Source organism: Meleagris gallopavo, chromosome 8 (assembly GCF_000146605.3).
Source record: "Meleagris gallopavo isolate NT-WF06-2002-E0010 breed Aviagen turkey brand Nicholas breeding stock chromosome 8, Turkey_5.1, whole genome shotgun sequence".
NCBI lineage: Eukaryota > Metazoa > Chordata > Aves > Galliformes > Phasianidae > Meleagris > Meleagris gallopavo.
Window position 1 is genome coordinate 23,019,969 of NC_015018.2, and position 13,515 is coordinate 23,033,483.

The 13,515-nt window shown below is 43.7% G+C and overlaps 1 protein-coding gene across 1 annotated transcript in view; it reads left to right on the forward strand.

Annotated features, from left to right (window-relative positions):
- The first annotated feature begins 6 nt into the window (after window positions 1–6).
- The window catches only part of NEURL1 (neuralized E3 ubiquitin protein ligase 1), a 133,942-nt gene continuing 120,433 nt past the window's right edge, over window positions 7–13,515 (forward strand). The window contains exon 1 of the mRNA XM_010714658.2: window positions 7–192. Coding sequence (XP_010712960.1) covers window positions 108–192 — 85 coding nt within the window. The 5' untranslated portion in view covers window positions 7–107. The remainder of the gene's footprint in view (window positions 193–13,515) is intronic.

Genomic DNA, 13,515 nt, shown 5'->3' on the forward strand with positions numbered 1-13,515 from the left:
GGGCTGTGAGCGCGGCCGGAGCGCCGCCCCCTCCCCGGTACCACCGCAGCTCCACGGGAGAGACCCCGCGTGGTGCCGCCCGGCTCGGCTCGGTTCGGATAGCGGCCATGGGCAGCCGCTTCTCCAGAATCCCCGCGCTGCCCCGCGGCGGGCAGGGCCGGCTGCACCGCGCCCGTCACCACCACCTCAAAGGTACGGCACCCCGTTGCGCCCCGAGGTGGGATGGGCACCCGGGCAGGACGGAAACCCTGCGCCGTGTAGGGACCCAGTTTGGGATGAGCACCCAGAGCACCACTGGGCGCTGCGGGGTGGGATGCCCTACGCTTGGCGCTCCACGTGCGGGTGCCCTTCGTGTGCGGCCGCGCCCCGGGAAAGCACGAGGACAGCGTGTTGGAGGTGACGGAGCACCGAAGTGTCCCCAGGTGTCTCCCTGCGAATGACTCCTTTGCTTTTGCATCTTTTCCGGGTGCTTCAGAGATCTATCTGTGTGGTGTGGGCTATCAGTCCCGTTTGCAGGAGGGCAGGGGATGTATGGGGTATCCTGCCCAGCTTGTGTGGTTATTCTGAAATCCCTTTGCCGAAATCCTGGAGCGCCATCGGGACGCAATCAGATGGAGCTGACTTCTGTAAGGCGAGCAAGTGGGAGCGACTGTCGATGTCTCCTCTGTCCCTGCCCTTTTTTTGCCCTCTTTTGCTCTAACAGAAAATAACCTGTCCTTCTGGAAGGGGATTTCTTGAGCAGCAGTGCACACTGTGTGTGTTTGATGTGACCTTTTGTTAAGCACATTAATGCAGATGAGGCACAGAATGATGGGGAGAGGATGTCCAACATCCCTCTGTAAGCAAGGAGCAAGGCAGATGCTGTTCCCACAGCTGTTTCAGGTGGTTAATACTTGTTGCATCTTCCTTGGTGTTGTGGAATTTGCAGCCACCAGTATGGGAAATAGGGATGTTCTCCCTCGTTTGTACTGAGATTTTGGATGCTTCTTTGGTATGGTTGAGGGGAGTGGAATGGGTTAATGATAAGCTGGGCAACTGGTTATGCTTTCCTTCCACCTTTCTGCTCCCTTCCTCTGTGCCTGGATGGTATAGAGAAGTTGCCTGAGCTGAGGATGATTATACCACAGCTTTCTTAATGGCCGTGCGAGGAGATGTGAGGAATGCTTACTGTTCTGTCACAGACAGTGGCTGTGCTTAGAATTAAACCTGCAAGGAGAGGGTATTGAACTCTCCATGGTGAACGTTCATCCCCTGTCAATGGAAACCAGAAGGTACATGCGATGCTGTAGTAGCTGGTGTGCAATTGTGAAGTGCCAGGGAGGATTTATCTCCACGAATTGTGCTGTCAGCTGGAAGTCTTTCTGGAGCAACCTTAAGCAGATAAGAATTTATAAACTGGAGCCAGAAGGGACACTGCCACTTAATCCATTATCAGTGGCTTACGTGAGCTTTCTGAGATGGATCACCCGACCAGGGGTGTGTGTGGGGGGGGACTAATGGCACTTTTGTTTGTCTTGTTCTTCCTTTAATTTCCATTTTAATTGAATTCCTACCTGTGCCAAGGCAGCAAGTAGAAATATTCCCTATCTGTAACGTAGCAGAACAGTAAAATCATTTTAGTTTTGAGTAAAGAGGAAGATTCCTTTGTTGTAAAAATCAAGCAACTGCCAGGGACAATATGTGCCTTTTCTGTCTTTTTTTTGAAACCAAACTGCCTCGGGTCCTACATTTAAATGCAGAATAAACAAGTCTGATTGGATCTGACAGGTTCCTGTAAAATGGTCTGGAGGCAGAGCAGTGAAAGTACGAATGTCACACAGTGGTGTTACAAATCTGCCATTTAACATTTGGTAATGCATGTTTTAATTGAAGGTCCCTGGTTCTGCCCTGGATGCCTGGCTCTGCAAGCGGCACAGAGCTTTGTAATGCGGTCACCACGGAGCACTCTCCCACTCAGTGCCAGGGCTGATAGGCTCCTTGCTGAAGAAGCTGCACTATGGTGATCTGGGGGCTGTGATGTCAGCTTCTGCCTTACAAGCTCATCTCTGCTGTATAAGAAGGTCTCCATATTGATAGATCTGCTTCCCATGTGCACTGAAAGTTTTTGTTTTCTTTCCTATTTGTCCTGCTTAAAAATGTTTCTCTTTAGTTGAGCAGGTCTTCTGAAGGCCACGTGATGCTTTTGGTGATACTGAAGGCGTAACACAGAAATAAAATCTGGAACTCTAAGTTGATTGTTTTAGAGCTGCTTTCAGAGCTGGGTGGTGCTTAAAATGGGATCTGCCCAGCCTTTATAGAAGGGCTTTGAGTTGCTGTTAGATAGAAATCACTAGTTGCAAGGATTTTAGGACCTTTCCCAAAGCACTCAGTCCCCCTCAGTGCTGGTGTCACTGTTGTGCCTGCAGGCTTTAATCAGAGAATCACAGAGTGGTTGGGTTGGAAGGGATCTTAAACCCACCCAGTTCCAAACCCCTGCCATGGGCTGGGTGCCACGCACCAGGTTGGGCCCCAGGTGGCCTTGGGTGGCTACAGGGATGGGAGACCAGTGTGGAGACAGTGAAAACTAAAGTCAGTGGAACATGAGACATCCAGGACTTCAGCTGTTCAGATGCCACAGCCCTGATCAGGTGTTAACCTTAAAGTTAACAGCCAGTGGCTGGAAGGAGGTCTTCCTTTCGATGGTATAATGATGAGACTAAAGTGACATTATTGTCAGCATTCCTGTGAATTCTTCACTTCTCATAATGCAGATGTAGCTTGGGGTGACAGAAGATGATCCGTTGTGTACTTTCTTAATGAGCAAGAAACTGTGATTATCTGATAACGATCTCTTTATGATGTAGACTGATAACTCCAGCAAATATTTGCTCTCCACCCTCCCTGAAGCATCCTTTGTGACTGCCACCAAGAAGGTGTGTGCAGCTGTTTGGTGTGGAACGCAGTGTGGACTGCATACCCTCTCTGGGCTGTGGTGCTGCTGTTCCAGGATGCTAGGAATGATTTTTGCTGGTTCTTGGGTTAGAAGTGAGGTGTGGGACCTCAATTCCACCTCCCGGTCTCTGTGGAGAAGTGGCTTTATATCCTCACTTGTCCTTCATGTCCTCAGTTGTAAGGCTTAGCCAGTTCTATGGACCGCAGATCAATATTACATTTTAAAAGCTAAGAGGCATTACTGTCTCCTCTCTTCAGTCTTCTTCAGCCTGCCAGGCAGGTTTGCTGCTCTTTCCTGATCCTCCTCTTGCCTCAGAAGGCTGCACTCCGTGGTGAGTGACAGCCTGCGGGATTTCTTCCTATCATTTTTCTCATGGGTTAATGCACCTGTGATATTTATGCTAAAGAATGCATGCACTACAGTTGAGACAGCCTGAGGTAGTCAGAGACACTCTTCTCATCGTTGGCTGATTACTCATGGGTTATTCTCTATTATTTGCATGGCAGCGGCATCTGGAGTCTCCCGTGGAGATCTGAGTCATGCTGGGCTTGGTGCTTCTGTGGTCCCTGTCGGAAAACTGCTCTGTACATGCTGCTCAGATAAATCTAACTCATGTGCCTGGGTGGTCTCTGCAGGACACTGTGGGGTTTGTGTCTCTGGAGTACCGTGTGAAGCCAGCTGGTACCTTGCTAGGACATTTTTGGCCAGCGGGGATGCTAGTCATGATGATATACCTTACAGGCTTATGTAGTTTTTGTCTGCATTTTTGCTCTTGCTGTTCTGAATGTTATATGTGTCACTGACACATAAATAAGTCGGACATTTTTCTCCTTTCGCTGGTATTTTATGAGTCTCTGAAATAAATGCAGAAGATAGTGATCTGCCTGTTGTATGCACTGCAATAATTACATACTGTTGACAGGAAAGAATATTGCAATGCCAGCTCTGTTTCTTGCATTTGCAAGATAAAACCAAATAAAAGGACATGAGCAGCTGATGAACGTGGGGACTGGAGGTTGATGTGCAAGCATAGCACTGAGAGAATGTCGATAGTGATGCCATGGGTTCACCTCAGCTCCCATTCCTGTTGCAATTGATTCTTCCTCCAAGTATCATTTCATTTTTCTTCCAGCCTTAGGAAGTCAGAAGATTTGCTGTTCCAGGCAAGGCTGCCTCCAGCTTCCTGCCCTTCTGCTTTTGTTCTGCCTTGGGTTGTTCATTTCCCTCTGACCACTGGTGTGCCTGGCTTGTAGGTGGAAGGGTTAGGCTGGTTCTGGTTCTCAGGTTTATACGACCTTTTCTCAAGCACTCTGTTCTTTCCCCATGTTGCTGAACTTTGATTTATTGCATTTAAGCTACCTAAAATTGCTCAGTGTTCCAAACACAGCAATTTATTGATGTTGTTTTTATTTTCAGTTCTCCTTTTCATGAGGTACAGGAGCCTGTTGGTGAAGCAGGTAACGGTGCAGCTTGTCAGAAATTTCCCAGAAAATCATGTTGTTAACAAAGCACTACGTTTCTTAAGGGAAGACCTAGAAACCAAAACAGGCTATTGAGCTGAAAATATTAGTCCAAGTCTCAGTAGCAGTTAGAAAAAGCAAATGAAATATTAGGAATTATAAGAGAAGCCAAACAGAAATAGAGGCCACGAGTAAATTATAGTATAAATCTGAGTCTAGTTCTGGTTCTTCACCTTTCACCATCTTAAAGATAAAGGAGAACCAAAAACAGGAGGGCAACAAGGGTGGATAATCAAAGGTCTGGAATAATTTAATGTAAGGAATGATTGAATAAGCTTGAACTCTAACCTCTGATGCAGAGGGGTGGTAAATGACAGAGATCTAAAAGTCACAACTGACGCACAGAAAATCCACTTTTCACTGTTTTTTCCAGTACAAGGACCAGGAGGACATCCAATGGAGTTGGTAGATTTCAGGTCCCTTTGAACAGAAAGAGGCTGCAGTCATATACAGTGGCTAGTAGCTCTCAGAGCTCATGAATAGTAGATGTTATAAGTGCAAAAATGGGTCCAATTTTACAGGAGATTGGAGGAGGTCATGAAAGAGGATTTCTTTGAAGTTTGCTAGATACAAAGACCGCACATTCACCCTGCTCTTATGGGCTTTCCTAAGACTACTCATATTCAGCTGATAATGACAATGCTGAGCTGAGAATTCAGAAATTCTCCACACCGGTGAGAGAGGGAGCTGGGATGTTCAGAGATTGCAGTGATGGCTGAAGGCATGCAGCTTGCCCCTGATGTTGGCCAGCTTCTAGCTGGATACATCCTCTTTGCTGTGAGTATCCCTGCCCGGGTACTTGCAGAGTGGTTCATCACCATGGCAGCCTCAGAGTCTTGCACAGAACAGAGCATCCAGGCTTTATCTGGGAGACAGCAGGGATTGCCATGAGGTTCACTTGCAAACTCCCACTATGTCTCTCATGGATGAGGCTGTGTCTCCTGCTTCCTGGAGTTTTTCACAATAAAGGTGCTTTTGCATGGGTTGGCTTTTTTGAATAAGAGAAAGTAGTTTCTCTTAGCTTGCTTTGACACCCCAAGGGGTCTAAGCAGCCCCCATTTTGTTTAGTTTCCAAGACTGCTGAAATGCCAGATTTTGTGGAGAACTCTGTATCTGGGGAAGGTTTCTAATACAGAGGCTTGGAAGATTTCAGATTTGGCAGCTGTTCTTGACTACTGCTGCTAGGATAATTGCAAGAACCAGCTTCTTCTGCATCACTGAAATTGTTGCCCATGGCAAGTACACAAGTACGTGTTGTTATGTTTACGGTATGTAACTTTGGGGCAGCTACTTGTTTCAAGGTGAGAATCCACGTGTTCTCTAGCTTAGGCAGCCTTGAAATTTTCAAACAGCTGAGAAATGCAGTTCTGAACTGTCCTGAGGGGTGGGGTCTGCAGTACCTGTGTTTTGGTAGCACCTCCATCCTGCAGTCTCCATCTATGGCTGATTTGAGATTTATCTGATTGATGGCACCCTGCTTACAATCAGTGACAAATCCCAAAGTTATTTCTGACTTTAATCACAGCACTGTGCAGGTGCTTAGTGCTGTGCTGCAAATTGACAAATCCCAAAGTAGTTTTGAGGACAGGAGCTGAATTTTAAACTTACAGCCTGGCAATGTTAACCACAGCTTCTGCTGTGACTGCAACATGTATACACAAACCTGATCTGCCTCCTAACCTAGCATCATAGGGTACTGCTGGCTGTGTAGCTGGGGATGAAGATAGGCACGTGAATCATATTTGAAGGTCCAGGTTGATACATCTCCATAGTTGAAAACTTGCCCTGGCTCAATTTTATCTCCTATCACTCTGGGGCATCTCTAGCTGGTAAAAGCAAGCTGTGTATAAGATTCTAGTTCATGTTTGTATAATATTAGTTATCTGGCCTTCCAGTGACAGGATTAAAATAGGATTGTGCTCTAAAATTACAGAGTAGAGGATGCCATGGTGGCATTATGTGCATACAACACTGTTAGACAGCTTTGGTTTATCTCTTTGCTGAAGCATAAGGAAGGATTCGCAGCTCACTGGCTCAAACCTTAAAGCTATTTTATGACAAAAATCTGGAAAGTAAATGCTAATAGTTCTCAGTCAGCCTCTTGGATAAACTACTGTGCTAATTTTTTTGTTGGTTTAAAAAACCCAGTGCTTCACACATTGTGTAAACATTTTTTGGAAAACTAATACTAAGATCTTAGACAAAATAAATTCTGAAGTTCTGGCATTTCTTGCAGAGTCTCCCTTCTTTCTTTGTTCCTTCTTATTCAGTATTTGAGTTTCGTGCTGCTAATACTGACAATTCCAGCTGTTCCTGTATGTGTGGGCTTACACATATGTGCACGGGCATAGGCAGGGATTTCCTGCTGCCTGGTAAACTCATCACTTGACTGGTATGGCCAGAACACACACGCTGTCTAGCATGGAGTCTAGAGAAGACTGGCAACTCGCTTGTAATTTTCCACTTGCATGACAGTCCTTTTGGCAGAGCAGTGGATGGGGAGTTCTGTAACTGTCCAGGGCCAACTATTGCTGATGGGACAGGTCTGTGGGCTGGTTGTGGGGTGGCTGCAAGCATTCTCTGTCCAACGTAGATCTGCCTTTGCCTGGAATGACTTTGCCTTGTTTGTGATCCCTGTATTGCGCTCCCTGTTGCTTGTCTCATGAAGGGGGATTGGAGGCAACCTATCACGCATAATTAAAGATTTATATTTGATTTGGGAAACCACTGCTGCATATTTTGCTAGCCAGACCAGGAGAGTATGCTGGGAAGCAATTGTGTGAATGATGGAAGAGGGAGAAAGTTGATGAAAGGTTGTGTGGAAAATTGAATTGAAGAGGAAGAAAGTTGATGAAAAATTCTATTGGCCCAGTGGAAATGTTTCTACTGTTGGTGTATCTTTTAAAAAAAATCATTTTGGGTAATTAGAAAGGTGGTATTTGCTTTCAAACAAAATGCTTTGAAAATCTCTTGGGTGAGAGCAGCAAATGGATCAGATTGGCAGGTTTGGAGCATTTCCATTCATTTTCAAACAGGATTCAGAAGAGGCTATGGGTCCATTTCCTAAAATGGTGGGAAAGATGGTGCCAACAAGAGCTTTTCTTCTCGGCAACAGTTGCACCTATCCTGAAAAGGTGATTTTTTTTTTGTTTTTTTTTTAGTGGTAATAGAATTGGATTTGGTAAACTGTGTTTCTCTATATGAGAGGTCTCAGTGCTTACATCCATTAAATTTTATAACAAATGAGAAGAATTCTTATCTGAAAAACATATTTACAGTCATTGAAAATACTGTATTTGTGCAGAGAACTTGCTAAAAGGCAAATAAAACTTTTCAGGATAGAATTTTCTAACAGGCTTGCATAAGTTTTTGTTTTGGGTTATGCTTTGAGAAGAGGCCTCGTCCTACTGAGGCATGAAGTAAGAAGCTTCTGAAGAGACAAAGCTCAGTGAGATGCTGAGCAAAGGTAGAAATACGGGATCCTTTATCCCAGAGAAATTGATCAGAAGCACTTTTGAGGTAGTGACTTCTTACCTGGGGAGCTGAATAAGAGCATGAATGTCTTTGTGAACAGCCTCTGTCTGGACATCCCTCTGGCTTCATTTTACTTGAAAGCTGGAGATCTCACCCTGACCCTGTCAGAATAAAAGTGATCATGTTATGCTTGATTCATTCTAATTCACATTGACTTCCCATATGTCAACATATGATTTAAATACCCCACTGATCATCTTTTATACTCTGTTAGGCATAAGCTCTGCTTGATTTCCCTTTAACTGCTACTTGGATGGAGATGTGACTATGTTTTGTGCTCTGCTGCTCATCAACACCATCTAAAGTAAAGACAGAATTGGACTCTTAACTTGCTGCTGGACAGCTTTGGCAGATAAGCTGAGTAGCAGTAAATCCAGAGTTTATTTGCTTTCCAGATTACAACCTTTTATCAGAGGTTCAAATCTCCTTCTTGAATGGTATCTGTGCAACTGAGTATTTAATTGTTTTAGTATTACTCTAAATTTCTCTTGTTTGAGCAAGTGGTGCAATTGCATTTTTAAATTACATATATTTATATCTCACAGAATCACTTTCTCCATGAGAAATGTTTATCTTTTGTACTTAGCAAGTATTTACTGGGTGGGAGGGAAAGAGATGGTTTCCCACAGAAATAGACTCCCCTTAGAGGACAGGATGCAAATAACTGTAAAAGTCACAAACAGAATCTGTGTTTTACAGAATCATAAAATCATTAGGATTGGAAAAGACCTCTAAGATTACCCAGTTCAATCATCAACCCATCCGCATCATTGCCACTAACTGCATTCCTCAGTGCCACATTTTCACGGTTCTCCAACACCCCCAGAAAAGGTGACCCCACCACCTCCCTGGGCAGCCTGTGCCAATACCTCACCACGCTTTCTGAGAAGAAATTTTTCCAACTATTTAAGGCAAATCTCACCTGGTGCAATTCGAAGCCATTCCCTCTTGCCATTACCCAGGAGAAGAGGCCAACCCCCACCTCGCTATGACTTCTTTTCAGGAATTTTAGAGCAATAAGATCTCCCCTGAGCCTCCTCTTCTCCAGACTAAACAGTCCCAGTTCTCTCAGCTGCTCCTTATAAGACTTGTGTTCCAGACTCTTCAAACAATTATATTCCTTAACGGATATAAAATTAAAGACCAAAAGAACCTAAATCTATGAATAGCTTTCATTTTTAAAGTTTTAGAGTTGTAATGCTAAGTAATAATTACAGACCCCAGAGCTTTACTCATCCACTTGAGACTTCAGGCCATGGCTTAGTGGGCAATATTGGTGGTAGGTGGATGGTTGGACTAGATCATCTTAGGGGTCTTTTCCAACCTGTATGATTTTATGTCCTGCATTCATTTTGACAGAAAGTCAAAAAAAAAAAAAAAAAAGTAACCTATGCTGGATGATTTATGGTCTTTATGGACAATTTGGTGCTCAGTGCATTGTTTTGGGCAATTGTTCTCAGCCTGGATTGACTGCATTGGTGGACTTAGAAAAAGAGTAAAAATCTGTTTGGGATTTCAAGCAAAGAGGTCCTGCAGGTGGGATGTGTTGCAACGAATGAAGTGAGCTGTGCTGTTCCCCATGCTCTGCATTTGGTGGCTGAGCAGATATCATTGGCCTCATGTTGTCAGCCCAGTGTGAAGCCCAGGAGGAGAAATTACCGAATGATGTATGGGAATGGTGACTGAGGGTAAACTCCCAATTTGGAAATGTTAATGTTACATCCATTATTAATAACCCCACTATGAAAGAAAAAAAAACTGCTGCAAATAGAGCTGTGGCACAGAGAAGTGGCAGGCAAAATTAAAATTTTATTCTTGCCATGGTCTTACAGTAAAGGTTTTGTGATACACACCCGGCAATGCCACTATAAATAGTCTCGTTATCTAATCTTCCAACTCAGACTATGACAGAAGATTACAAATAGGGAAACAGTGCCGTGTAGCTTTTAGCTATTTTCCCACTGCTTCCCTGGCTTCTGATGGAGCTTTATTGCTGTGCTCCTTGTAATTCAGATGGAGACAACATTATTCACGAGTACAGCATGTCACTAGCAGGAGAAGAGTTCAGATAAAACCCAGAAGATTTATGACATAGTTTAGATAAGGCCACATAGGAACTGGGAGGAGGGAAGCAGTAAGTCAGAGCCCAGCAGTGTATCTCAGGGTGTGGTGAGAACATCCTCATGTCAGCTCTGCTGGCTCACACACAGAGCATTATGAAGATGGAGGTGCAGGTGGAAGGGATGTCACATCCTCTCCTCCCCTCTCCCTGCCCTGCTGGGGATGCAGATGCTCAGTTCTGACCCTTCCCTGGAGCTCTACATCGCTTGTATCAGGGTACCTTAGGCAGTGAGGAGAGCTGAGTCCTGGGAAAGGGTTAAAAATGCTCTTTTGTGGTCTTTGTATATGGACATGACCGATCCTTTCCCACAGAGGACTGCTTCCTCAACCTTTATTGAGTAATGCAATCTTGCTGTGGCCATGGGAAGAGATGGGGGGGAGTATGGCTGTTGTAAAACCTTAGCTCCATGAGACTCAGACCATCCTCTTTTTCCTAAGGTAGACTGATGTCTAGGAAAGTAAAATGATTCATTTATATTTTGCACAACTAAGTGTCAGGAAGACTGTGTTCGTCTTCTCTTATATCCATCAGTTCCTACAGAGTCCATGTCATCCAGTTTTGTTTCCCTGAGAGATACTGGGACTCAAGGGCTTCCCTTGCATCCCCAGCCCATGGAGGCAGCCAGCAGGTGTTCTTCTCCACATCTCTAGTTCACAGCACCCCCAGCATCCTGCTGAGCTGAGGCAATCACATTCAGCTCTGCTGACTCACTGCCTCTTGCAGCCCTCTGAAAAGCATCCTTAAATAGTGCTGAAAACAAATGAGCCAGAGGACGTTCCTGACTCTGCCTGGTTCAACTGAGATCTAATGTTGATAGCAAATTGAGTTTTTTCCAACCCCTCACCCCATATTCTGGCATTTCAGCTTAAATTCCCAGGCATAAGCAATCAAAAGTTATGGATCAAAAACTTCCTGGGCATGGGCATTCTCAAGCTGTTCATCAGGAAGGAGAATTACCTTCTTGTGATTAGATTCTGCAAGCAGATCAAATTTGCTGCTGGAACAGAGGTTTTATATATAGTAAAATGCTCCCAGGTGTGCTTTTAGTAGTGCTTCTGGGTGCTAAGGATTGATTAACAAGAGGCACCCAAACCATATTATGGCTGAGGCAGAGCAGGGTTCTTTTGCTCTGATCCAGGGAGCTGATTGAATTCAGTGACAGATGCCAAATATTTATGTCCTTGCCTGAGTTTATCTGTTAAATTAGGAAGTGTTAAAAGCTGGAGTTATTTCGGGAATAAATGCATTAAATAGTGATGGAGAGCTCCAGATAGGTATTGGTGGGATGGTATTTTATTTTTATGGATGCTTGTCCAAAGTGTATTATTCAGAACATCAGAATAGAAAGCTGCAAGGATAACACATTGCACTAGATTTACAGTAGAATACTTGAGCTGAGTTTGGAGAGCCTGGTGTCTTTCTTTGTGACATTGCTTGGAATCATAAATAATGCAATTATAGAATCGTAAAATCACTGAAGTTGGAAAAGACCTCTAAGATCACCCAGTCCAATCATCTACTTACCACCTACCAGGGAAAGTAAGTTATATTTATTGTATATGCATAATTGCATATATTATAAGCAATTGGAATTTTTGCTGCAAGGTTCCTGGCAGTTGCAATAAGGGGAGAATTATTTTAAGTATGTTATTTAGCACGTTGATAAATGTCCAAACTCTAGAGAAGCTGTTATTTGCCTTGAAAACCATTGCAAACACATCTTTTGGTTCCTTTTGCTCATTCTCCCTCCAACCAGTGATTTTCCTCCATTTGATTTATTCTGTAGTGTTGACAGTAGTGTGGTTTTTTGTTTAATTTATTCTGTAACTTTACCTAAAATAGATTCTGACCTTTAATTTTGTTTATAGCTTGCATATAATTCTTTATAGTTTCAAATTCTTTTTTTGTTTTTTTGTCACCTTCTTTAATAAGTTGGGTTTTTTTGTTTGTTTTTTCTTTTACCCTTATCTAGTCTTTCCAGCTTTCCACGGGCCATCTTGAAACCCTTGAATCATATGATCATTCAGGTTGGAAATAACCTCTATGATCATCTAATCCAACCATCCACCTACCACCAATATTGCCCCTTAAACCATAAATGGTGACAATTTACAGCTGAACCAAGATTCAGGGTAAGGTTAAACATCAGACCCATAAACTCCAGGCAAGTTGTCCCATTTCCAGTGCCTCTAGGCCATCTTGTGCCTCAGATATTAATACATATCTGCTCCTTACAAATTGCCTTCTGCTATGCTCCATCAAATAATGCAATGCTGTAATTATTTGTGACAGTGAAAATCTCCAAAAGCATTCAAATAAAAGCCAAAGCATGTCCTGTGTAGGAAGGTTATAATACAAAGATGGCTTGCTTTGCCTGCAGGTCACATTGACACACAAGGCAGAAATACCCATACAAGATGAGCCCTAGATGTGCTAGATTTAAGGGGGAACTCCGTTGCTGCTGCCATGGGACTATTTTCAGGTGCTTGGCTGAATGAATGACCCAAATATAGTTTAAGTCTGCGACTGTTTAATTTTCATAGCAATGCAAATACACTGGGTGAAGGCTAGGAGCTCTGCATCTGATTTAGCAGTGTTGCTTTAGCAACATCGTGCAGGATGCAAATAGTCTCCTTGGTAACACTTCCTAAGTGGCATTAGATAAACGCTGGTTACAAACAGGGAAGCAGATCAGGAGAGACATGCTCTTGTCCTGTACCTTTTTATACCCCAGACATAACGATTAGTGGTGCTTCTGGGCTGGGATCACGTACAGGAGCTGCCTCAAAACCAGATTTGGGTTCCTCTGTTGAGTTTTAAAGACCTTTTTCTGGGAAGCAGCAGCACAGTGGGGACTGAAGGTGACAAATGGGGTTACTTAGTGCTCAGAGAGACAGGGCAGTTGCTTCTGCTGTTGACAGTGTCATATAGAAAGAGCCACGAATAGAGGTAGCTTTTCCAACTCTCATAATTGATTTTCTTTTTTTTTTCCCCCTGGGGAGAAACTGCAGGGCTTACACGAGAATCCTAGCTTTTGTTTAACCCCCACCCCTCCAATTCTGTATACTTCTCTTTTGTGTACAAAAGCTGCAAGGTATAAAATGAATATGACCTAATGGCTCAAAAATCAAAAAACATACAAAAGATCTGCCAATGCTTTTGTTCTACATTGATCTTTGTTTTAATCCCACTGGTTGATGTCTGAGGATCTCATCCAAAGAATGTGAATGCATGGCAATGTCAGCTGGAGCACATGAAAGATGGTGGTGAATTGTGCCAAGTTTGTGAGGGCATCAGAAGATTCTGGTTAAGGATGGAAGCTTGTAGCAGCAGATGGTTTTATTTTATCATGAGCTTGTCCTGCTTTAGCAGAAGCAGACATTTGGTGAACTTCTGCACTTTTTTTT